This window comes from Haemorhous mexicanus, chromosome 6 (genome assembly GCF_027477595.1).
Source record: "Haemorhous mexicanus isolate bHaeMex1 chromosome 6, bHaeMex1.pri, whole genome shotgun sequence".
NCBI classification, from domain to species: Eukaryota; Metazoa; Chordata; class Aves; order Passeriformes; family Fringillidae; genus Haemorhous; species Haemorhous mexicanus.
Window position 1 is genome coordinate 28,539,517 of NC_082346.1, and position 27,987 is coordinate 28,567,503.

The 27,987-nt window shown below is 40.2% G+C and overlaps 1 protein-coding gene across 1 annotated transcript; it reads right to left on the reverse strand.

Annotated features, from left to right (window-relative positions):
• Nucleotides 1-710: 710 nt before the first annotated feature.
• EHD4 (EH domain containing 4) lies at nucleotides 711-27,986 on the reverse strand. Its single transcript, XM_059849515.1, has 6 exons — nucleotides 27,719-27,986; nucleotides 19,739-19,915; nucleotides 15,315-15,412; nucleotides 10,810-11,222; nucleotides 7,845-8,009; nucleotides 711-5,397 (listed from the first exon to the last, which is right to left on the reverse strand). The coding sequence occupies exons 1-6, from the start codon at nucleotides 27,952-27,954 to the stop codon at nucleotides 4,861-4,863; spliced, it is 1,626 nt and encodes a 541-aa protein (XP_059705498.1). The 5' UTR covers nucleotides 27,955-27,986; the 3' UTR covers nucleotides 711-4,860.
• Between the last annotated feature and the right edge of the window lies 1 nt (nucleotide 27,987).

Below are 27,987 nucleotides of genomic sequence, written 5' to 3' on the forward strand. Positions count from 1 at the left end.
CAGCAGCTGAAATCTGACCACAGCAGGAGCCATGGCTAAACTGTAGCATCCTGATGGCACAGATATATCTTTGGAAATGCCTCAAGTAAGATGTGTGCATAGAGGAGAAAGAAGGGGCCGGAGGATTAATTTCAGCACAAGGTTACAATGAATGTTCTATTGATGCCACTGGTTATCCTCAACTAGTTGGCAGCATGGTGTGGAAGATGTCTTTGGATTTTTTGGGACAAACACATCTAAGTGCTTTTTGCTAAGCTGCTATTCAATCTACTCTTACTTTTCAAGGTTAGTAACCCCACCAAAGTTACGAGTACCACCTCTCAGATCAAGTTTCACACAGGGAGTTTTGGATTTATGTTCCACACTTGGACTTTACAGCACTTCCACATTTAGACATTAGGAAGTTCCAAAATTACATTCTGCTGTAACATGCTAATTACAGAGGAGTGCTGGAGGTTTGTGGGAGTTTTTTAATTCTTTACAGATAAATTTAATTCTGGAACCAAGCCGTGGCACAAGCAGTAATTTCAGCAACAAGTTCAAGGGCACAGAAAAGAAACAGCCAGAACCTATCATGGATACATAAACTGAGGTGGCAAAATCAGCAGCTTGCCAAATAGCTACTCTGCCTATGAGCCTTAAGTAGCAGGATTACAAAATATGAGTCACTGAAAGATTATCTTCCAGAAAGAAGCATACAAACCAAGATCTCAGGTAGTTCAATATTAGTTTATTAAATCAGCAATTTTTATCACCGCTTTCTAAAAATGATTACAAAGCATATTAAAATATATTACAGTATCTGCAAAGAATTTACTGTGTAATAAAAGTGCAACAATAATGAACTTACAACTTTGTTTGCCTAGTTGGACAAACTGAAGCACACTGCACAGATCAAGCATTTCCTCAAAAATCAGAGTGCCTTTTAAGTGAAAACAGTGTTTAACAAAAAATATTAGAAAAGGTGAGCATGTGAAATAGAAAATGAAGTTCATGATTATTCCTCAGTGCTAAGATACACATATCCATCAAACCACACACTTCAAACTCTGCTTGAGATCCAACAATTTAAAGAGCCACTAAAATGACTGTACATTGTGAAGGGAAGAAAGTAATGGAAAAAAAAAAAAAAGAAGGTGCATTTCAAGTGCTGGCAATGAACAATATTGAAAGCCAGGGACCACATACCTGCTGCTTTGAGACCAGGTTCCACACAAATCCACACCACACCCAATTAACAAATGGGACCTCATCCTGACTTAAAAATCTTTGTAAACTCTCCAATTTCAAGCTGTCACAGCTTTTAAGTCTCTCAATGTCCTGTATTGTGGTTAGGAACTGTAGCCCCACATTTCCTGTTTCAATCTGCAACAAAACCTCATAATTTTTGAAGGAATAGAACAAGGGTTGTAAATTGAAACTGTGTTGTGGAATAGCTGGAGAAAAGGTAGAAGCAGCGGTTTCTACTTTAGTTTAAGACAGTACACTACATCAGTGGGCACAGATTTCACAGGATGAATTACAAACAGCTTTGAATGATCTTGCAGAAAATGTTATTAAAATCCTAGGCATAAAACGTCCAACCAACTCAACATCTTCACCTTTCTTCAGCAGACATTAGTAACAAACAACACCAAGGATTACCGCCTACTGCTGCTAAAATAACCACTTAGAGCATACTCTCCTGAGAGAAGGCAATCCTGCTCACTCCTCATGCTTCTAACACACAGCTTCACTAACTCCACAGAACATTACCCAAACATTTGTGTGTGGCTGGTTTAACTGAACGGGCTTGCAAACAGCCAGCAAGGGAAACGGGGGAGGTCCACGGGCCTGTGAGGACGTGATGAGAACAGAACCCCTCCCCTGAGCAACAGCAACTGCTCCATCAGTTTAGTTGTGCAAGAAACTGCTGTTCAAAGTTCCCATGAAATGTATTTCATTCCTATCTTCTAAGTGTGATGCTAGTTCACTGTACCACATACATAGAAATAGATTTATGTGGTACCTAGGTACCACATACCTAGAAATAGATTTATGTAGCTGTGGATGCAAACCATGAAACACTCCTATTTCCCCAGACAGCCAGAGAAAATCCACCTCTACTCCTACACATGCTTCATGCATTCATCTTCCAAATTCTACAGGAACACAAAGCAAAATACTACAATCCCATCTAGGCAAAATTTTTTAACTTATCAAAAGGATGTATTTCAATTTGTCTGCCTTAAGACCAAGCCAGCATATTGTCACAGAGACTGAGGAAAAGGCTGTGCTCTCCATTTTACTACCAACAAAACTAGAAAAATAGAATAAAACCACTGAAACTATCCTGCTCTTCTCACTGAAGGAGGATATTTCTAATTTCATGGGATCACATGGCTCCAATATGTCTGGAGCATCACCCCTGAAAGCTACATGTGGTGGGAACTCAAGCAGGAGTTCCATGCTGCAGCCCTGTGCTGCTCAAAAGCGAGGTAAGGCAGAGTGGGAAAATCAGCAGCTTCCCAGATCCTCTCAGTTTTGCCTACACTCCAGTAGTCACAATACACAAGTTTGCATTCTTTCTCCTGGTGGCTTTCCTGATTAACTAGTCACTAGTACTAAGCTGGTCAGTAGTGTATGAAGTGGTACTGACTGCAGACACTGCCACAAACAAACACACATTACTACTTCTGCAGCCTTTTTCTTTTTCTTAACACCCACAATGTCTACAGACTATTTTTTTTTTCCCAACCAAAAATAAATTACATAGAAAATAGTTACTCTGCAGATGTACAGTCACACAGGTAGACTCAGGGTCAAATTTCACAGCTCTACTAAAGTGCACAGAGATGCACTAAGGTTAATTTGGCTCCTAATTTAGGTCTGAGAAAAATAAAGTTGGTATGCTAGAATGATAGGAAAAACACCTAAGAATTAAAAAAACCCAACCAACCAAACAACCACAAAAAAAAAAAAAAAAAAAAAAAAAAAAAAAAAAAAAAATCGAGTTCTCAGAACAATTCAACTCTGCCAGGACATCCTTGATACAGGCCCAGAAACCTGGCAAGGTAAAGGTGGTGTTCTGCCATTACTTAAAATAGCATCATTGTTTTCCCATTCAAGTGCCCTGACAAAGTTCATGGAAATTGCACCTCAGAATAGAACAGATGTAGAAAGATGAGAGGTCCAGAAAGATGTGAGGCATTAAACCTGACAACCTACAAATACATTATCTGGAGAAAGAAGCCGAGGCTTTTCTTAGATCACCCAAAAAACTGAACATGGAAGTGTGACTGAAACCCTCACTGGGAGACAATATCCAAACTATTTCCTCCCCACCCCTATTGCAAGGATGTTAAAGCACTTTTTGGCTTGCTCTGTCTCAGAAGGCATTGCTGCTGCCACTTACTGAGACCTAACAAGAAAGTGCTCAAAACTACAGTACCTTTGATGTGTAGGGTCTTTCCTATTACAAATGGAATACAAGTAAATTCCTGCTCATACACATGGGCCAGAACTGGCTGCCAAATATGATTTTAGGAAAGAACTGGCCCTCCCTGAAAGACTCAAGTTCACAGGGCCAAAGACTTGCCTTCTTTTAAGGTACTGATAAAAATCAGTTGTAAGCAGACAGTATGTTCAACTTTGATTGTGTGTTGTTGGAAAATAAATGTTTATTTAAGCACCCATTCCTTTCATGGATTGTTTTCAATAAAGAAGTAATATTTGGAGGAATGAGTCTATCATTTATTACAATCAATTTAACAGTTTCTGTCAACCTCCCCATCCTTCAAATCTGCAACCATGAGAATTGAATCTCTCTTTTCTGGTTGTCAGCTACATGTTGGCAAAAGAGTTAATAATCTCTCTTAATTATATTATATATTAAAAATGCACAGACATAACTGTATAATTAGCTGTAAATAGAAATTACATACCAATGAAAATATTCCGAGACAATTTGATGTGCTTTGAGGAGGCTGAATTTGAGCAATACACCTTTTCTGAACAGAAAGTGAGGTTTAAGTTCAATGCAAACATGGCTTTTTCAGCTTAAGAAACCATTCTGCTGTCACTCTGAACCATTCAGAAATTCACTGTCTGCAGAGAAGCTAAGCCTAAACTGCAAAGAAAATTATAAATACAAAGAACAAAAGAGATCTGTTCTTCTAATGATAATACTGAATATGTAGTGCTGTGTAAAACTGAAGAAGCTATTCTTCAGATAAGACACAATGACAGATTGAAAAAAAATTTAGTATTTTGCAGTTCTAGATAGAATCTGAAGTTTTAAAACAAGTTTACTCATATTCTGAGCACTTACAAGACTCTCCTCATCATTCTTCTTTTCCTAACTCCAATTAAACAATAAAAAGAAAGAAAAGGATTTCCTTTTATATCAGCCTCTTCTTTGACTATAGAGATGCTTACGTTCACTCAATGGCTTACGTACATTTTTAGCATCTAAATATTCCTTGCATATGCAGGTGAATTTAACATTTTGAGCTTCAGTGTGCTATTTAGGATAGTTTGGATACAGCGTTGATAAGTATTAAGGTTTGGTGAAGGTTAGCAAATTTTATGCATGATCTTTTCTGCTTGATGGCTGTGAAGAAAGCGAGACATGGACACAGGACTACAAAAACATTTTCACCTTATGACAGAGCTATTATAAGGCACTTGTGATAAGCATGTCTGAGTGAAGGTCAGCAGGGACAGCGACACGAATGTTTCCCTGCTGCCATGCTCATAACTTCAGTAGCTTGTGTGAAATGTGCTGTGAGATTTAAGGATCTAAGCTTAACTTCAAATTTTGGTATTTTCAACACATTTCCTGTGGGAATTTCAAAATCCTCACTCTTCTCCTTGTATTGTTCATTCTGCTGTCTGGAAAGGTTTCCTGTGAGATGGTGGCACCAGGTGGGAAGGTAGTGTGCCAGGCAGTTCATATCCATCCAGTTTAATCTTGATGAGGTGTTTTGCTAATGCAAACTCTTCATCATCCAACATCCCATCGCCATCACAGTCTGCAAGTTTCCAAATCTTCCCCAAGACGCTATTGGGTAGTTTAGAAGTCACCATCTCCTTCTTTGCACTAATCCCAGATATTTTGCCATTGATTGGTGACAGAGTGTAGAAAATCTCATCGTAAGCAGGTTTGTCTTTGGCAACAACCCACTCCTCTTCATCAGCTCCTTCCTTAGCACCTTCCCCGTATCCATGGCCAAAAGGTCCTGCCATGGTGCCATCAAATGCTCCACCGTGTACCATCTCTGTGGGCATGTTGCTCTCTTCCTGTCTGATCAGGTTCATCAGGGAGGCAATTTTGTTGGCCAGCATGTTATCCACAGTTTCAATGAGCTTTGGTTTCAAGGAATGAAATTTAGTGAAATCACAATTCTCCAACTGCTCCTGTGAATGATACAATGACAGTAGTTAAAAACTATTCCAATTCATTGAAAAGTTTAAGAATGGGCTTAAAATTAAAATAATCAAGTAATAATTCCATTAAAATATGTATCTTTTGAAGCCATCTTTAGAGTTTCTATAGCTGAAACTCCTTGATGGAGAAACAAAACACATGTACCATACAACCAATATATTTGATCAAACACAGTAAGACAATTTTGCAACAGTGTATGAGTTTATTTATTAAATTACATTTACAATATAAATTTCAAAGTGCAGTGAATAAAACCACAGCAGTTGATGAATGTTACCCAGCAACTTTCCATTTGATTATTTTTTCCCAAACATCAAAGAAAGCGTGCAAGTAAGTCCTCAGTCCTGCTAGCACTTAGGCAAGTGTTTAGAGTCAAAAATAAAATTGAATGTTTGCAGGACTGATCTAATTTTATAGATTAGACTTCTTGGTTGTGGTTAGGTCAGGAAAAGGTGTCCTTTACCAATAAAGAAAAGCTGAGTTGAGATGACAGCAGCAATGTTTTATAGCAATGCTGCCAGAACTCATGAAGTCACATGCTCCCTGCAGAATTTGTGGAGTTTTCATCCTAACACCAGTGAGATATTTACCTAGGTGATATGCATTATTCCAACACAAGCCCACGCATGTTTTACACCACAGCATCAGAAAATTAAAAAAGCTTTAGGCAATTATTAAATTTTTTCTACATGCAAAATGCTTGCCAGGAAGAGAAAGAGTGGAAAAGGTTAAAAACACTCAAAATCACCACTACCACCATCTCTCACATTCTGTAAAATTGTTAAATTGCTTTAACAAATCCCATCTATCACCTCAAGGAGCTGCTCCTATACATATCAAAATGATTGTGACAATAACCCAAGAAACCTGGAGCATTGGGTAAAAACTGTCAACCAACAACTCTGTTCAGGTGACATTTAATATAATCACCTGATTATATTAAACCAGATCAGAATAAATGTATGTAGTGGAATAAATCTCAGGAAGCAAAGATCAACTTGCTATCGGATTTGGCACAATTTTGTTTTCACACCATTTTGCTTTCTCACAATTTTGCTCCTCATTACAGAAGTGACCGATCTCCTGTACACATTTGCTGCCATCTGCTGCTGAGGCTTAGCTGACATGTACTGTAATTTTGAAAGAGTTTCATTCAAATTTTGTTTCAATATTCAGATCTCTCATTCCCTCACTCTGCATCACAAGCAAAAGCAGCAAGGGAAGAAAGAGTCAATTTTTGCCATAAAATCCCCTTTCAAAGTTTAACTCATGAAACCCTTCCAGCAATCCTGACTGTGAAAACTTAGCTAAAGTACATCTTGTGCTTCATCTGTGATTTGCTATCTCATGCCAATAGTTGATTCCCAGGTTAAATACTTTAGTTTATGAAAGAAACATGTGCCTTCCTATAGATAATCAGCCAACCATCAGTCCTGATGATAGCTGTGCAAGTGACCACATGTCAGAATGATACGCCTGGTAAACATCCTCCATCACACTCATGACTAGTCCATGGTCAGAGCAAACTGCAGGCTCCTGATCTCTTCTTCTTCAGCTTTCAAGCTGAATTATCCTCTAATTCAAAGGCCATTTAAGAAGCCTATGATCTGAGATTCAAAAATTGCCAATTGATGCTTGAAATCACTGCTAACACAACATTAGCTGTTTTTCCCTGGGATATTTTCTAACTCATCTCAAATCAGAGAACAGAAATAAATAGGCAAGAAAGTGACAGAGAATTGGCTGAAAGATTGCAGAAAACCCAAAAGAGGAAGAGACAAAAGGTATTTTTAAATAACTTGTGAGCATAAACCAAGAACTTCTCTCTCTCTCCCTCATAGACAGGAAAAAAGCCAAAGACTATTTTCAGCAGCAAGAGGTTTTAAGCTGGACTTTTCGAGTAACACATTGCCTTTATTACTCACTGGGAAACAGAACCAGTAAGAACAGGAACAGAGTAGAGTAAAAACGAACTTATGACTACAGATATCTTCACCTACACAAATATTTGATACTTTCACAAAAATAATAAATTATAACCACATTAAGGGGCGTCTTTTGAATCCTAAATCTGTGTGTGTTCACTGCCATTTTATTTGCACAAAGCCTTTAGTACTTCCTGCCAAGAGAGACCAAGTACTGACTAAAAGGACAAAAGGCCAGATTCCTTATTCCTTATTTTCATAGTCTTTATGGAGTCCTGTATCAGTGAATGCACACTAAGCAAGTGACCATTCTTTTTTGGTCTGTACCCCTTTGAAGTCACTCTAGTGTCATGTCAGTCAAATGACTGTCATTTCAACTGCTCTACACCCTGAGCTGTAATGCTGAGATACTCTGTTCTACCTTTTCCAATTTGGCAATCCTGCTACAAAGTTAAGAGTTATTTCAGTGGAAAGGTAATCTACCATCTTACCTGCATTTTCTTGACTTCAGGGAAGTCCCCTGCTGAAATATGGTGTTCCCTTTGCAGTTGGATGTAGATCTCAGGCAACTTGTTGATCAGTTCCTTCTTCTTATTCTCTTTCCCAAATACAGAGGGCATCTCTTTTTTCAGATAGCTGATGATATAAGCATGAACCTAAAAAGAAGCAAAACTGAAATCAAAACTACTGCTTACCAACACTTAGCAGTAGTGTTCCTCACCTAGGTCATAAAAAGAAACAGAAATATGTTTCCCTACGGAAAGATATTATCAACTACTGTGTCTGGAACTTTGTGTTTACATGAACAGTTAGCTGCCTGTTAGTTATTATTAGCTTTTGCTGCTTTCAGCATTCCTTTGAGGGGCAGAGAGAAAGGAAACACATTTCAAGGAAATACAGATGCACACTTGCTCTTTTAAGGAGAAGCCTGGTACAGCATTCTATGAGTACCAACAGCAAAGGAAAAGGCAAGACCACAAACCCCATGTCCTGGCACCACACAGAAAACTCCAGCCATACTGGTCCATCTGTATGATTTGCAGCTCATTTGCCACACCAGCCCTTGTGGGTATCAATGGGATAATTCCTCCAGTAATACAAGCATGCTAAGTAGCAAGGCAATCTATTTGAAGCGATATTGCATTCCTACCTATGTACTGACAGAAAAGTGAGTCCCTATAGCCTGTATTTATGCAGCCACCTATGCAGATGACAGAGCAGCCAGTTCCAACAGGAGCAGCATGCCATGGCTGCCTAGGGAGAGAAGTAGAGCCTTTCCAGCTTATAAGGAAAGACATTATTTAGGATGTCTTTAAACACATTGATTTTTGCATTGCCATCAAAATATCCATCCTGCCCACCTTCCTTATGCCTTTATTCTGAACCATTCATCTCTTCTCCCACCACCTTTCCCCACCAAAAGGATCTGCTTGGCCACAGAACAAGTGATCAGGTCCAGAACAGAAACAGTGGTTGCACTTCCTAATTGAGGTGAACTCACCTATCCAGCTCTCTGTGTGGACATTGAAACTCATTTTGCACACAAGAGGAAAGACACCAGGGCAGAGCCTTCTTTTAGAAGTAATGCTGCCTAAGCTCTGACCTGGCCAGGACCATGGCAGCCAAATGACCTCCACTACAGGATGTCTTTACAGAACTCAGGTCCTTGCTCCTTTTAAAAGAACGCAGCTGTCCACAAAACACAAGTTGCTTACAATTTTCACACACGCAGAAAAAAAGAGTTAAAAATTAGGTATGCCTACCAACCTGTTGAGCAATAAAGAGGTGAAATTTTGAAGACTGGGAGAAGACAAATTACCATTAAAAAGCATCAGTAAAACAAGCGATTGCTTCAGTGTTGTGTAAGTATAATATTTAATACCTACCAAACCATGACAGAATGTGTATTACAGCATTCTACACAAACCTTACACAATCTGCACAGGGCAATTGCCCATTTACTTCCTTACTTGTGAAGGAGGAAACAGAAAAAAATATTTGCTTTTAGAAGAAAAATCATGTAGCCAGTTTTTACGTGCACATCTTAAGTTCACAAATTTCAGACGAACACTTCCTTATATCTAAAAAGAGCGTATGCATTTGAATGGCAAATAAATTTCACTTCTGTACAGGAGAAAAAAACTCCAGCATAAAGAAGCATAAAACCATGACATTTTCTGAGAGTATAGATGTAAGTATTTCTCCAGAATTACAGAAGGGATTCAGTAAGGGTATTTTTAAGAGTGCTTATAAATAATTGTGAGCAATTTTATGGATCTTATGTCCAAAATAATATTTCTATCAAACTCAGAAAAGTATGTTTGTAATTCATAAGCAATAACAGTTTCACATGTGTATTCTAAGTGGCCTAAGGTATGCCAGTATGCACATGTGTTTCTTGTAGATAAGAGCAGTCCCCATCTTCAAAACGGGATAGTGAGTCACAGGACTTAGGCAAAAAAAAAAAAAAAAAAAAAAAAGAGAGAGAGAGAGAGAGAAAAGCCTAATGCCCAAATCTGACAGCATATTAAGAGTTTGCTTTTGTTTCTATTTACTGTAAATGCTTTAGAAAACATTAAGAAGAGGGTAGCAGAGAAACAGGGTAAAAGAAACCCCACGCTCAACACTGTAAAAAGCTATTTTTGACTGTCAATACTTTGAGAGCAGTTTGGAAGGCAGAAAAATGACACTGGATTACATTGCTGCTTTCCTGCAGATAAACAGTTTATTCCCCTTCCGGGACTGTCTAACATATCCCTAAGACCACTGCATACTGTGTTTACCTTCATCAATTTTTATTTTACATTTCATAGAAATATCTAAAAATTACTCAACTCACACTCCCTTCAATGCCAAAATGACTGTAACAAATGAAAACAAAATGCTGCCAACATTTACAAAACAGACTGGATCTGAGGTTGCTCTGAGATCAGAGCAAATTTTAACACATCATTGTGATTTTAAATGGAATTTTCAAAGAAGCAACTTCTACAGGGTGCCCTAAAGCTCAGACCACAAAAACCCCCCAAACCAACAGCCCCCCTCATTCCTCCCTCCAACCCCCAAAAATAACCCCACCAAAAACTCCTGAAAGTCTATCTTCATATTCAGAAATTTAAATAAGCCAACACAGGAGCGGTATACATCCCCAAACAACTATTCATATACTGATGGATTTGAAAGTCCTCTTAATTTCTGATTAGTAGTTCACATTAAAATATATTTCAAGGAAAATGCATTTGGTTTGATAACTGCACAGGAAATTAGAGCTCCTGTCTTCTAACAACTGCTTTCTCCTCAAGTGAATATCTTTTCCTTGAAAAAGTGACAATTCAATCCAAATTAAAAACTGTGCTAAAAAGACATATTTTATAGCGAGAGAAAAATTGGCAAGGTTGAGGACAAACTGAGAGCAGCAGAGACTGCTCATTCAATTTTGTTTTCTTCTCTTCTTACCTTTGCAAGCCTTGCCCTTTTAATGAGATCATTGAGTTTCCTCACAGCAGCCTTCTGTGGGAGACTCTGGATATCCTTGAAAAGATCCTGTGCCTCGGCTTCAAAGAGTCTCCGGTTGTCTGTGTTTCGGAGAGGATGGGCCCAGAAGGAGCCAATGTAGACCCGCAGCACCTCTGGCGTGTCGATCACCTTTCCCAGGGACCACATGAGAGCACCATAGACCCTCATCAGCTGCTGCGTGTCCACTTGGTCAGCCTTATTGAGCACCACTCGGATCTTGTCATCCTGGCCCCGGAAGGACTTGATGGCCTCTGAAAACTCATCGGATATATCCAGCTTATGGGCATCGAAAAGGAGGATGATTCGGTCAACCCTCTCAGCAAACCACTGGAGGACTTGGCAGAAGTCGTAGCCTGGAGGAAGAACGCACTGTTACAGTCTTACCATTCAGAAAAGTGAGTTTTGGAGAATGTAGGGCTGGGGATAGAGAACAAGAGGGTAACAGCTTGCCAAGAGGACAGTATCTGTGAACAGTGAGGTCAGGACAACTGTATCCTGCATTTTCTTGGACCAGTCTCACTATTACTGCCTTCTGTTTTCATCACTGCACTTTCTTCTGCCTCACACCCACATTTGCCTCTTTCCAGGAGTCTGGTTCCAGCACAGCACCCAAGCTAAACAGGACTGTGGGGCTCTGATCATGACCTCTCTTCTTCACTGCCACTATTGGTCACTTTGGTAGCACTGCTTATCTGAATTAACAAGGAAAATGGTTCAAATGCAGCATTTAAAACCATTTTCAAACTCATCTCTCCTTACCTTGCAACACTTGCTGTTATTTTTGCCACAGCAGACTAAAAAGTACAATTTAGAAGTAATGTGACTACATTGCTGATGGCTTTGAGGACATGACAGGTTACAGAACCTGAGCAGTGACCTTCTGATCACCTGAAACAAGCCTTATCACGTTCTGAAGGAAAGCCTATTCATAGCACTTGCCTAAATGCTTTTACAGGTTCAGCTGGTACCTAATCCACACAACAAACAGTGCTCAGGAACTCCTTACTCAGAAGTGACACATCTAATCCACACCACTGGTGATGCGGCTTTGGGTTTGGCATGGATGTGACTCATCTAGTATGAGTAAGGAACAGCTAAGTATGTACTGGGAGCTTTTTGCTTTAAAAAAAACCAACAAAACAACAATATCCATTTTCCCTTGAACTCTTTCCCCATACTCTTTGAAACACTTGCCTTCACACCACTCAGTCATGAACGAAACACCCCCTCCCTTCCTAAGAGGGGTTCCTCCCTACATCCTGCCAGACACTCATTTTTCCAAATCCTGCAGCCCACACAGACATTTCTGTCTGCAAGGGCGTGGACATGACCAGTGATGCTGCAGAAGGGGCACAGGGACGGGCATTGTCTGCCCAGGGGACAATGCTGGCAGACATCTGCACATTCTCCTCAGCCACTTGCACTGCCCCTGAACTGACAGGCAGGAAGCTTCTGGCACATCCTGCTGCTGACAACAGGAGCGGGAAAGGTGTGTCTTGAGACATCTTTGAATGCTGCCCTCTGTGTATATTTTTGACCCTTTAAGAAATCAGCTCCTTCATCCTGTGGCCTGGATGCTTTCCAGAGTTAAAAATAGAGCATGCTGGGAAATAGTGCATGTCCTCTAATTTTACATAGTCCCTTTACTGTTTTCCTGCATGTTAAAATGAAAGCTAATATTTGAGTCCTCTCTTGGCCTCAGAAGGCTTCTACTTACTCCTAGTGATACCTGTCAAATTTTAATATTGTACAGATGTTACACTCATTCGTAGGTAAACAGTTAAGCAGTAGCTAGTGAGATGGGAAAGAAACACCAACAGCAAAGAGGCATGGTCTCACACTGAGGCCTTGTAATGTTATTCTTCCATCAAACATTTTAAATAAGAAAAGCTGTAGCTTACCAATGTTAGACATAAGCTAAACTTCTAGAAAGCAGAACCCTCTCTGACAGACACATTCAGGGATAGCAGAAAACACCTTGTACAATCCTGCTTACATTTGCCCACAATAATTTAGAAAGTCATCAAAGCAACTCAAACTTCAAAACGTGCTAAATTAGACTTATAGCATAAATATGTCTAAGTCAGACCGACTCCTTCAGGAAGCAGGTCAGACAAACCCTGCTATGTGCAGCATCACGGGACAAGTCAAGTTTGTGCCCCACAAAACCAGCTATATGCAAACTGCATAAGCAGCCCAAAAGCCATTTACAGGAAATGTATCTGACTATGCAGTATTTCAGCCAAGGTTGAGTGTAGTAATTTCTGACCATGATAGTGTGGAGTATGTGCATGCAATAAATGCACAGGCACTTGTAAATAACTTCTTGTATGGTGATGCCTAAGTGTATGGAACATTTATTTAACCTGCCCTCAAAGCCTGGGACACTGAGAGAACAGTGCTCTAAAGCCAACTCCCAAAACCTCATATTCGGTACAACCACACTTTAAACATAATTAAATAACAGTATACAGGAGAACCACACTTTTATCAAAGAACTATGACAAGGGACACATTCAAGACAATCTTTATCACATGTAAAAAAATTAATTAAATGCAATCTAACCAAGTTAAAGCCTGTGAAACAGGTAAGAGTTTGAGGTAATCACTGAACTACATCAAATTAGGTGGAAGTCTATCATACCAAAGGGCAGGCCAGCTAGGCTGTAACAACTGATAAGGCACATACCATCCTGACAAGGAGTTTCTGAACAATAAAGGAACAAGAGCCATGTTTTGTTAAATCACAGGAACAATTCTAGATGGTAGTGAGGAGTCCTTCAGGCAACACAGGACTACCAGTGAAACATACCCTGGAGAGAAACACAACTCTGTCCTGCACTCGAAGTCTGAGACTTCACAGCATTACCTAATGGTCTTGAATTTGGTTACACAGTTCCTCACTTTTTCAGTGGCATATTAATATAATGCTTTAGTTTTCTGCTTTTTTCATGTTCCCTTCCATACTATTACAAAAGTGGCAACAGATACTTGAATGCTGCCAAATATAATTTTCTCTTTATTTAACAAGCAAAGAAAGGGTAAGATGCAGTTTAACTTGGGCATTTAAGCTGCTAGTTTTAACTTGACGAGGATAAAGGGAGCTGGAACCCACAATGGAAAAGCAGACCACTGCTGATTTTATCAGACTGTGTAAACTGGGATCTAAATATTTTGCGGACATTTTATAAGAAGATTTTTTCAGGACTAAAATCATTAGTTATACACTCAAGTTTTTCTGCCTAAAATAAGAGTGCCAACATGCAGTATTTGTTTTATTTCTGGTTTCACAACATTCTAGTCTTTGTAGAGATGTAGAGCTCTCATGCTGTTCATCTCTACTATTTCACCAACACATCACATAAAGGAAAGCCCAGCACTTTCCCCATGATGAATGCTTTACATGACTATGAGTAATAAAGAGGACAAAACATCACTGAACAAAAAAAAAAAATCCAGAAGCATCTGGTAGACCAGTTTATTAAGTAAGCATAATTTAGATCATAGTCCTAAAAAGTTAGTCCCTTATTCTATGAGTTTATTATAAAGACAAGACTATTGTTGCATAGCTGCCATATATTGTGCTTGTACCAGGATTTCCTCAAAAAATCCCAGGTGTGGTATGTTAAGAATTATTTCCTCTGACAGAGATAAGAAACACAAGTTTCCATTTCTTAAGCAAAGGCCTGAAAACAGAGGGCAGCATAAGCCCCACCCTGCACCACTACCATTTACAACTCCAACAGGCACTCAAATGCACGCAGCTTAAGAATGCAAGGAAGAAAGTTGTTTACATTATGCTGCTCTGTTTAAATACTTTCTCAAGACAGACTAATGTTTAAAACAGCTTGATAAACAGTGCTCAGTTCTCTGCAGAATTTTCATATTATTAAAAATATTCTCATTTGCTCTTTCTCCTTCTATCATTTGACCTCCTCTTTTGACTGTATTATATAATGGCATGACTGAGCAACCTTAAGAAGCAGCTCTAGCAGCTGTACCGACAAAAACTCACCTTATTTAAAGACCCACCCCCAAATTTTTCAGACATGATCAACCTACAGCTATTATGAATCATTTCTTCTTTCATGAACTTCAGCAGTATATAAAAGAGTCACTATTATTTCATGGAAAGCAATTAAAATGATCAAAATAAGGCTTTTTCTCTGGAGTGACAAAGCACTAATTAGTCAACAGACCATGCAGCTGTAGCCATTTGCAGCCATAGCAGCAGGACAACAGAAATACCAACCCCCACCAGCTTTCAAGAGAAAAAATTCCAAAGCTGCATCCAGCCTTAAAATATATGGGTTGTCCAGGGCTTGCAGTACACAAGTACGTACAGTACCACTAAAACAGGCTCCCCAGAGATTACGATGCTGATTTGTCCAGCAGAGCAGAAAAAATTTAGTGAGCTTGGTGACTTAAAGCTCACTGCAACTCACCTCTGCTGATGCGCTGCTTCTCTCCAGAGAGAATGCCAGGGCTGTCAATGATACTGATGCTCTTCAGGACCTCGTTGGGTAGCTGAGAGCACATGAACCTGCAGGAAAGCAGGGAAAAGACCCATTAACAATAGCTCTAGCTCACATACAGGGGGTCGCTTGAGAGCTCCCCATTACATATCTGATTTTAGAAACACTCAAGTGAGACTCAAAACAGTTTCTGAATCCTGGCAAACCTCTGTGTTTCGCAGCCATACACGTTTAACAAAAATTATGAAGAGAGCTTCTCAAAAAAACTCCACAGAGAAACCTTGTAAAACTGTACGTCTAAGTGCTGATATGACCTCAAATTTTGCAAAAGCTGACAACTTGGGCTGAAAATGCAACATCAAAAAGACTCCATCAAACCCATTTTGCTAGGATCAAAATTAGCACACACAAGAGAAAATTGTTCATGTACTCCAGCTTATGCCCAGACTCAAAGACCGAAAAGGGGAGGAAGCAGAAAGCCATACTGACAATATGTTTATGGTCCAGTCCCTGCCACATCTCCCTCTTGCCCGATTTGGCAGTGATCCCTACTCCCTAAGCCACCACTCTCCTCAGCAGAGCACCAGTGAAAAACACCAGGATTTCTTCCACAAGCCCAGCCAAAACAATCACAATGCCAGGAGCAGGAGTTCAAATTACACACAGTATGCTCTAAACAATAACCTCCTGCCTCCGCAACGGGAGGCAAATTCAATGGTGGTATTATGGAAGAATAAATAATTGACGAGGACTCTGAGAGCCCTGCAGAACACTCGGTGTGTTACTTGCAAGCAACAATGATGCTTCTGTGATAGTTAATGACTGAAGAACTTCACTGCCCTTCATCATAACCTGCCTTTAAGAGATCTGCATAAGAGTTTAATCCTCTTATCAGGGAGCAGCTGAAGATACGAAGGAGCACACAGAGTTACTCAGCCTCCTCCCGCGAGGCTGGCCCACACAGGGTTAAGCTGCAGCCTCAGGCTCCAAGATGGGGCTGCCCTACATCAACCTATGGCTTCACAAAGCACACTGCCCCAAAAAACAGGGTATCACAGACAGTGTGCTGAGCTCAAACAAGACCTTTAAGGCCTTGGATCATCTGAGTTAGGAAGAGTTCAACCAGTCAAGTATCAGATACAAAATGTAAACTATATCAAAGTCTAGATGGTATTTTATACAGTACAATTTATTCAAAGGAGATTGAGAAGAAGAGAAGTCCTAACACCTCACTTCACCTTGTTCTGCAAGAGATCTTGTAGCAATGAACCTTTAACAAAAGCACACAGTGTGCCTTCTTGGATAAAACAGAAATGGCAGCATCACCTGTGCCTCTCCCTGAAACCCAAAAGGGCATAAGGAAACAGCAGCCATCCAGGCCTGATAGAACCTCAGGGTATGTAAACATAAATTACATTATCTGAACTTGACAAAATTACATTATTTGAACTTGCCAAAACCTAAAGGCAGTGCTATGTCAAAGCTAAAAAATTACGTGGAAGCATAATGGATGTGCATAAGTGACAAAGAAAATACATTTAATCATGTGAACCATTACAAAAATACATACATCACATCCATCATCATACATACATACATCGAATTCATACATTCGTATGTACAGCACGAAGAAGCTTTCATATATTTGGAACTGTGAAGACTGAATTTTCATGTATATTTTTTCTTATCCCTCTCATCCAACCTTAGAAAGCCCAGTGCTTGTTCAGTATCACCAAGATGTTTCTAGACCTATCTCATGGGAAGAAAGGCACTGTTATGCCAGCTGAACAATACAGCAGTGTCTTGACTCAGGCACCACCCGAACAGGGACAGCTGGAAAAGACCATGCCATAAAATAGAGAATCACAGGCCTCAGAAATGCAGACACTGCCATCTTTGCAGCAGTCACTAGTGCCAATGGGAGGAGATAAGTAAACACATGGGCAAACACACAGGAAATAGAATCATGAGCTCAGAATTAACTGCTTGTTAGCTTTTAGAATGTGTCCATAAGATAAAGATGAAAGATGGGTTAAAAATCTTGCCTCAAACTAATATTCTGGACAACTGTAATGATAGTGGTAATTGAATATCTCTTTTCAACACTGAGACTTATTTCTTAACATAGCACTTCATGCAGCTCATGAAAGTGCTACATCATAAAAAACAGAACTACATACTATCCACCTGAATGAGAGATTTTAAAAAAAAGTGTTGCAAAAACAGTTGTATGAATGAGATGACTGTAATTTATTATGACACATCAAAGTAGATCAGGACCATGCATTTCTTCTTAGCAGCACTAATTTATTTACATGGTTTTCTGCCTGTAAATTACTGTAAAATGCAGTATTCTTCCCTCACCAGCATCCAAGGGCACACTAGGTCCTGTCCCCCTTCGGTTTCCTCCCCAACTTTTCTTAAAAGGATACAGGATAAGTAAGAGTTTAATACAGGAACACCTCCCACAAGCAGTGAGATACAGAGGCCAATTAAAAGGGGTCATGGAAAAAGACAAAAGCAAGGTAACATCAATAAATTAATGCAGCTAATTACTAAGTACAAGCCTTGATTGTGATACCGTGTTCTTGTTTGCTTCATTTTTTCCATTACCTCAGTCCCTGTTTCCTGTCATTTGGATTGTTAGACTTGGATGAAAAGGATACTCAGCTTCATAGTCTAAGTGTTCATAGCCTAAAGTTCCTCCATAAAACAAAACACTAGGATTGGGAAACCACTTCAAAAATAAAATGGGAGGGGGGGAATGGGACGGGGTGGGGGGAAGTAGATAGAGAGAAGTCTATTAAGGCAGATGGGAAAAATGTAATATCAGATAAAAAGAACTGTCAACATGGCAAATGACAGAAGGCAAAGTAAAATATGTACTATGATTACAGGTAACCTGGTAGGATCTCAAAGATACTGAAGCCCAAGGCAATTTCATCTAAAGGAAGTCATAAAGAGAAAGGAGTTGGTAAGTTTTGAAAAATGCTAGGGAAAGATAAGCACACAGATCTCTGCTGAATAACTAAGGAGTAAGAGTGACTGTTGGGGAAGATAAGGGTGCCCACAGCACTTCAATACAACAATATCACAGTCACCAAAAGAACTGGAGTAATTTGGTCAGTTACTTTGAAAGTACATCTTTTTAGCTAGCCAATAATCTTGCCTGCATAACAGTCAGAACCTGACACAACTAGTTAGATGATTTAGGCAAAAAATTATATTGCCACCCATGCAAACAAACACATACCATTATTAAATGTTCTGTGCAAATATTTAAATATTATGTAAAATACAATTTATACAATTTTTGTTGTAAGGACATTAATTTTTCCTTGAGACAGCACAATGGTAAGGAAAGGGAGAAACAGAATAGTGATCTGGAAGACAGAATTTAGCCAGTCATCTCAAAATTGTTATATAAAATGGGACTTGACTACAGTCTCCCACAGCACATATTCTTATCTCTGCAAAGTGATAGCCAAGCCAACTGTAAGCAGCTATAAACTTTCTTCTTTGAATAAGCACAGCAATAGATAAAATTGTACATGATGAACTTTTAACAAGGATGCCAATATTTATCAGCCAAACAGGAAAGTTTATTGTTAAAAAGAACCAATTTAGATTAATTTGCTTGCAAAGTGAGGCCTCCATGTCAAGCTACCATCAAATACAGGAAGAAAACAAGGTGATTGCTCAGACAATGAGAATGGAGTTATTAGTAACTAACTTTCAACTGAAAATATTCAGCATGCTACTTAAGTTTATTATCAGAATGTTCACAGCCCCCAAACAACTCTTCCCTTTCTACAAATACACAGCAGATCTCTCTGGTTATATTAATATTAATATATTAAGTTAATATTAAACACTTTACAGCTTGAACTTTTATTTTTTCCATCCATGGGGCACATTCAAATCTTCTCCTTCTTGTACACATCCCAGCAATTCACAATTTTAAATAGCTATACCAAGATATCCAGTGAAATCAGTGGAAAGGAACAAGACAGAACCAAAGGCAAAATACTTCTTTTTGTTTTTGGGGGGGCGATGGTAATTTTAAAAAATAGTACTAACCTATCAGTTTTATTGAGTAGAATTTTAGCTTAAACTTACCCTGAGCTCCACCTGGCATCATGCTTCACAAACAAGTCACCCAGTGGATCATTTCTACAGTTTTCTGTGAACTGGTTTTAACAACTATTTTCTATTCAGATAAATGAATATCTCTGTCCTAATGCCACCCTACCTAGTACTGCCTTTTTTCATTTAATTCACCTGAACTGCCACCATTTCTGCTTGTATTTCAATATTTATTCCATGCTGCACAAAACAGAACATGCCAAAATTTAAAGGTAATCATCAGAAGACAGAAAGCAAGATGATCTCACCTGTTCAGGAAAGCATTTCCAAAGCGGCTGAGTTTCCGGAATGGCTTCTTAGGATCAACAACCAGGGCATTTCCAGGAACATTTCCTTCTGTTTCTCCATACATTACAGCAATAAAGGAATCTGTGGTAGGCTCTGGACCAATCCTCATGCCTGGAAAGTCTTGCTCAAGCAGGTACCTGGAGGTAGAGAACACAATATTGTATTTATACACAATTGCTATATTTATACTTCAATATTCCAAAAGAATGAATGATTGGGATCCATGGCAAAAGCTAATACCTACAATTTGCTTGAAAATTCCCAAGGATATGCATATTCTCGAAGATTAAGATAACAGAAATAATGAAATAAAGGAAAAATGTAAACTGGGAAAGGAGGAGGAGAACTGAATTAGTTTTTCACAATATCTAGGTAAAAGGATAAAGTAAATCCCTTTAGAAATAGTGTGGAAAGCACTTCCTCAACTGCAGCACCTCAACCATTTAAGGGGATGCTTCTACCAAAGATCTGAGTGCTGTAGGTCACACTACAACACATGGCTGCTTTTCTGAGTGTTTTCAAACCTATACCAGTGCTGCTGTCAATGGTTTGAAGCTGCACATGAGCAGATTAAGTTGGCTGACAGATCCAACCCTTTAATCAACTTGGCATGATCTCACTAATTTTAACTCATCCTACCAGAGGCAAAGAGAACCATTATGAGATAATAAAATTTTATCTCTTTGGGAGTGAGGAATTCATTTTTTTTCTTTTGACCTGCACATCAAAAATGAATTGTTAACTAAGTCAGATCTGCAGCAATTCAGGCCTAACACCAAAGCACTGCCAAAAGGCACCAAGTCAGGCAGTGCTACCACCAGAAACCATCTTGCACCTCCCTTTGAGTAATCCACTGACAGAAGATAAGGCACATACTCAGAGGGCCTTGACCTTCCAGACAACAAGGTCTGAAATGAATTTAGCGTGTATTTAAGTATTAAAACTTAATGGAGCCAGGGCATTTATTTACATAAAAAGCCTGTCTGCATCCCTTCATGGATGGCAAGTGCGAAGAAGTAAAAGCAGCCCCAAGTCCTTTGAGCAAACCTCCCTCTAGCACACATTCTGTGACAACTGCCATCCTTCACAGACACAGACAGCACTGCTTAACTTCAAAGCAAGAGTGTTATTGTCCTCAGTCACAACAGCACCATCTTGGCGCTGGAGACTAAAACAAAATGTTTTCAATGTCACCCTGCAGTTCTTACTAAAAAACCAAAAATACCACAATTTTAATCAAGTATGTTTTAACTATTTACATAATCAAAACTGGGTTTACATGAGAATTTTTCTTCAGGCACAAGTGGTGGTCCTGCATGCAGCGACAGCACTAGTTACATTTTAGTCCATCTATATTAATGCTGCTCTTTTAATAAAGGTTTATTCTGGACTTAATCCAACAGTGCTATGCCTATTCTGCTATAGCTTCCTAAATCAATATTGATTTGAGAGGACTTGCTGCAAAAAAACATTTCATGTATTATCTATACTTGCTGAACAATCTCTGTTTTCAAATAAAGTACCCAAGCATTTGCAAATTTATAGATCAGTGCACAGAAGGTGAATTTAAGAAACTAAATATATGTTACATATTTCAAAGATTGTTTTCCACTAGCCTTAGTAAATTGGCTCCAATTACTCAATCTGTGATCAGGGAGCATGGAACAGTTATTTACATAAGATTTCCTGTAGCTTTCTGCTTCCAAATAAAGAAATTAAAAAAATACCAATACTAAAGCTTGTGAGGAAGGAGGAACATAAGAACAATCATGCCAGAACACGCCAAAGTCAATCTGTTTTATCTCTAGAATAAGCTGTACCTAAGGCACAGTAACAGGGAAATAAAACTGACCCCTCTCCAAAAGCAAATGAAACAACACTCAAACCTCTCTGCCCACACAGGTTTGTAAAACGCAGCAGATCTCTCACTGTACAAATTAAATCATGAAATGATCTAAATGAAATGAAGACAAAACTCCTTTAACTGCTCACCAGCTGAAGCCCTCATGGAAATCCAGGATTTTAAAGTGTTGTGGCACACAGCTGAACACCTGAAACACGAAAAGTGTGTTCCCAGTTCTTCAAAGAACATCACTGCACACCAGCGTTCCCTAAAACAGGATGCAAAGGCTAACTCACAAGAGCCACGAAAAATTTCCAGATTGGAGTTATCCATGGCTTTGATTTTGAAGGATCAATTATACTTTTGTCTTCCAAAATAAAGTTTTTAACTTGCCACGATAAAATGTTCTATTTCAAACATTGCTTTTCCTCACTGTCCTTCTTTTAAAAGACAAGGGGTCTCTAAGAGATTTGTAAATAAGCTCTTCTGTAGATACAAATTGTCATTCCCAGGCTGCTACTGACAGAGGTAGCAACTCATAAGGTGACAGACAACATATACCAGAAGATGCTCCAAGAGTAGCAGTAAAGAATATATTGAATCAAATGCACAGGAGTGAAGTCTCACATCCCAGGTCAAGGAAAACTACATGGTGAGATCTAAATGCAGCAGAAGACCCCTCCAGGATAACAGGATAATTGCCATCTATTCTAAGCTCATGAATTATGGCATGATTATTGAAATTCAGTGGTGACAGTCTTTTAGATGCCTAAAAAAGTAATTTCATGGCCTGTTCATGAATTTGTAGCAGGTGTAAAGAGTTACAAGTACGGAATACCTTTCATGATTTCCAACATCTCTTTCTGCTGCTCTGAACTTGATAGTGCAAATACCAATTAGCACTTTATTGAAATGACTAAACCAGAATAAAGTGCTACTGAACTGCAATGATACTCCCAAGTTAATGTCATAAAGGCAGCTTTAAAAAACAGGCTTTTATAGCGATAACAATCCAGGAAGGCAAGACCTCCTTCCAAATACCAAGCCCCACCCAACAGTCACAATGCTCTGCCTGGTACAACTATTAACAGACACAGAAATCACTTTGCATCACAGGTATTTTCCATTAAGATTGGCTCACAATTGCACATCAAGAATTAGTACAGGCTAAAATAAACCTCTCCTTGAGCACTGGCTGTGCTCAAGTGTGATGGGTTTGGCTGGGACAATAACTACTAAGGGGCTGTGTTTTGGATATGTGCTGCAAAGTGCTGGCAATACAGGGATATCTTCATTACTGCTGAGCAGCACTCACACTCAAGGCCTTTAAGAATCAAGGCCTTTTCTGCTTCTCACCCCACCCCGTGAGCAAAGAGTTAAGAGGGAACACAGCTGGGACAGCTGATCCCAGCTGACCCAAGGGATGTCCTGTACCATATGGCATCGTGCTTAGCATATAAAGCTGGGGGAAGAAGGAGACACTTGAATGATAGCATTTTCTCTTCCCAAGTCACTGTTATGTATGACAGAGCCCTGCTTTCCTGGGAATACCGGAATATCTGCCTGCCCATGGAAAGTAGTGAATGAATTCCTTGCTTTGCCTTGCCTGTGATGCTTTTACTGTACCTACTAAACTGTCTTTATCTCAAGCCATAAGTTTTCTCAGTCTTACCATTCTGATTCTCCCCCATCCCACTGTGCAGGGTGTGAGTGGCTGTGTGGTGCTTGGCTGCAGGCTGGAGCTGTGGGGTGGGCTAAGCCACAACACGCTGTATCACACTTCTCAGCATGAAAGAACAGCTTTACTCCCCCACACAAAAGGTAAGAGCAGTCTCCTGTAAATTGAAAAGCTGCCGATGTTTCTGTACCAAAGGCTTCATTAGCACAGGAAAATACCTGGATTTTCAGCATCTCTAACTACATGCTCTTCTGAGGAATATTCAGCAGAGAAGAAGTTCAAAAAGGTTCACAGGAAGAATGCTTAAAAATAGCCAATGCCCCAAAGACAGTCTAGATCAAACAACAGACATCCTGTTGATTCTTCTCTCTTTGTTTTTACCTGGGCTATAACCTTTCAGCTTTGCCAATAAACATTCATCTAGGTTCCTCTGCAAGATGTATAGCCAGACTACAGGGAACTAGGTTACAAAGTTCCCAGAGATAGAAAGATTACTCACAGTTGCAGATACCCATTATCATTTGAAGTCTAAATGCATTAGCTAGGCCACACTAATGCACAAAAGCAAATGAGCTGGACAGAGCAGCACTGAACAGGGATACTCTGTGATGCATTGGGAGATAAACTCATGGCTCCTTTACAGGGCTGCTCACCTCCATACTACATACTGCACCAAGTATTATATTTTTTTTAACACAGCAAAACTAGCAGATGTTTTCTTTAGTGCCTTTAGTGTAAGAATTCTGCTCTAAATAATCCAAAGCTTTCATGTAGAGCTAGTGAAGAAGTTACAGCCTTCTCCCAAAGAAATTAAGAGGGACCTTCCTCCCACTTCACCCCCAAATAAATAGATGCAGCTGCACAAGTGATCACACACTACTTGCAGACTCCAGACATTATGCATACAAAGGGGTGCTTTCACAACAGTCAGCTCTGGCTGAGTTAAATAGCAGGAAGTTTTTAACCTCTGAGTAATACCTGTGAGCAAAGTAAAAGCACAGCCTGGCAATCTGAGGAATTTACTTCTGGTTTGTCTCATGTTGATAAGTTCTTTAAAAAAAATCAGTCTCCTATGCTTCTAAAACAGAATGAAAGAAACTACCTATTTGCACTGACTACCTCCTATCTCTTTTTCATACAGTACAATTCTTCTCTCTTGCCCCCACCTTCCCCACTTTTTTTCCTAAAACAGGCATAAGAAATTGAGACAATTACAGAAACTGCAAGGCCAAGCACCTCACATGTAAGATAACAATTGGCTCTCACTATACTCCCACTTCATTAAACACAACTGGACAAGCATTAACATTTGGATGTACTTGTTTGAATTGTCAGCCCTGGCAAATAAGTGAATAAAACTATCACCACACTACACCTTAGACAGCAAAACTGACTGGTTTCACCGCATTGTTCCAAGTGCCAGAGCGGATAAACAGCACTGAGTGAAAAAACACAAGAGCTGTTAGAAACCTGGAAGTGTTTGTTTCCATATCTTAATCTCCGGGGACAATCAATCACTGGTACATCAGTGTTTTCCATAAAGACTTAGTGGAAGGAACTGGGTGGATGTGGATGTGTCAGAGGCATGAAAATGTGAAGTTCTCACGATAACGACTCAATCAAAGTAAATGCCAAATGAATATTTGACAGCTAAACATAATTGTTACGTTCACACATAAACCCAAGAGTAAACACTTAAGTAGACCTAATATGCCCTCCTGACTATGAAGTCCAGAAACATGAACAAAAGGCAGTTTTTAATTATTTATTTTATAAAATGTTTGCTTATTAAAAGGTTTGGAGGAAAAAGTCCCCTATAGTGTTACCTCATCCTTAGAAAAATCATCTAGAACAAATACAGGATTATAACAATCTTGTGAGGATATGACATTTTTCCATGGAGATTCAGCCTACCAGAGGCTGAACTTATTTCTGGCTGACCTGGACACTATAACAATTCTCCATGTCTTCTTCTAAGTCTTGCACACAGCATACAAGAACTTCTCTTTTTTTGCCCTTCTTTTTCTCCTTTAATTTAGGTTTTGAGTAACAGTCACTGTGACACTATTGTCTAAGTTGCTGCCCATATTCAGTGGAGTATTTTTTCATGCTGATTCAGCCAACTATTATCTATGCTATAGAAAACACTGAGGTAAGGAATGTTGATCATAGTGAGCGCCTTTAGAAGCAATGAAAGATATTCTGCTACAGATTTGAGCTCTGCAGTCAATGCCTGCTTTTTCCAATACCTTGTAGAAGATTAAGCTGCTCTGCAAGCTACCTAAAATGGGCACAGCAGAAAGGAGTAAGAGGATAAAAAGAAGGGCACATCACAGTAGAAGCCACCTCTTGCATCAAGTCAGGTATTCTAACAAAACACATGAGAAACCATCTTTGAAAACTTCATCTCTGTCAAAATTGTCTAGGCATCTTCATCTGGCACTGACAAATGCTAAAAAAAGCTGGCAAGAGCTGTAATAAAGTATAGGTCCTTTCTCATTCAGACTGTACATAAGTATCAATCAACCCTTTTACTCAGCATTTTATTATTAAAGTGGTAAGTTACTCACAAAGCAACAGTAGCAAAAATACACTCAAGGCACTGCAAGGAACACTAATGTTTCTAAGCATAGCACCGACTTGTACTTCAGTCAAATACAGGCAGCTACAAAGGACAGAAAAGCTGAATGTTCATAAATCAAGTACCTGTGTTCTCAACCAAGGCAAACTCTTACAGGAGGAGAGACCCAGATTTTTCTATGAATTGCAAATAACAGAACTACGCTGCTGACAGACAGCACAAGTTCTGGTATGCACATATTTCTGAGCATTCTGCCTCCCTCTGTATTACCTGTGCTCTCCCCATCCCTTGTCCATAAGCCAAGTAACAACACTTACTAGGAAATATACACAGACTAACAAGGCAAGTGTAATTTTAAAGAAGAAAATGAATGAAAACACCTAGAGAAACCTTGGCAAAATCCAGATCAAAAACCCCTTCCTCCACTCACCACCTTGTGACGGTCTGTGGACATCCTGAAACTAAGTTTCTTTTCTTTTGATTACAGCCCTATTCCTATTTTAAAAATATTCTTCTGAGCAACACCTCTTTATGTGTTTGTGGGATTTCAGTAATAATCAGTAAAGAAACCGTGTTCGACTTCAAGCTTTCAATTAGCTAGCTGTAAAGCCTGAAAAGACATGATTAGTTCTGCAAACATCTGAAAAGCTCTCAGGTGATTAAAGGTAAACATCGAACTTCAGGGGAGAGGGGAGGTAGGTATTTTGCACTGCAAAGGGAAAACGGTGTTATGGAAAGGCTGCCTGTAATCTTTGGAACTGAAAGATAAATATTTGTAAATTTTATGGAAGGACTATAATGAACTTCAGATATAAGCAGGTCAAAATGTGAACCAAGTGACCCCTCAGTGTCTCTTGCAGAGTTGGACACAACATTAGACTGATTTGTAGGGGGCATATGAGAGGGACAAACATATGCAAAATATTTACAGATTCATAGTGTTGTGCTTACCCGAGATATGCTTCAGGTTCCTAAAAATGGGTTACTAAGAAACTTAGAAATAAGGAATATTGGAAAGACAGAAAATACTACAACAGGAACAATATTGTTAAGCTGCCTTAGTGGTTGATACTGCTTCTTCAATGTAATTGATCAAAATAAACATACATGGAAGGGAAGACTTTCCAGATACCACGTGTTTTTTGCCCAAAACTCTTGTCACCGTACTCCTCTATGATCACATCCGATCTGTGCATTAGCTACTTTTGGGAATGAGAGGGGAGGAGATAATGTGATCTCCCATGGCCGGCGCAGTCATACCGCTTTGACACGAAGCCCCTGGTTTTCCTTTGAAATAACTTAGGGATTAAAGAACTAAGAGGAAGTAGACAACGGGGTTACACTTTCTCAGAAGAACATGAAATAGAGATCATATTCTTGAACAGGAAGCAAGCGGCGAGCTACAGAGCGTGTACCAGGGCCGGGAGCGGCACACCCTCGACACAGCTCGGAGGCTCTCGGCAAGCCCCGCTCACTGGGAGGGTCGAGTCGCCAGCCCCGCCGCCTGTCACGGGCACGGCGCTGCCCGGCCTCGGCTCGCACCCGCGGGGCAGCGCTGCCCGCACGGAGCGTGGGAGGGATTGACCGCGGGCAGCACCAACCCGGGCAGGAGGGATTGACCGCGGGCAGCACCATCCCGGGCAGGAGGGATTGACCGCGGGCAGCACCATCCCGGGCAGGAGGGACTGACCGCGGGCAGCACCATCCCGGGCAGGAGGGACTGACCGCGGGCAGCACCATTCCGGGCAGGAGGGACTGACCGCGGGCAGCACCATCCCGGGCAGGAGGCCAGGATGACCGAGCGGCCGGCGGGGCCGCGCACGCCGGAGGTCACCTACCGGATAAAGGTGGTCTTGCCGGTGCTGTACTGCCCCACCAGCAGCACCATGGGCTTGTTCTCGAAGTCGGCCTCCTCCAGGGCGGGCGAGTGGAACTCATGGAAGCGATAGTGCTCCTCCAGCGGCAGCAGCTTGCGGAGGTAGAGATCCCGCAGCCCGCCGGTCACCGTCTGCACCACGTCGGCGCCGCCGCCGCGCTCCCGCCCGCCGCCCTGCTTCCCCAGCCAGCTGAACATGCCGCCGCTGCCGTCCCGCCGCGCTGCCGCTGC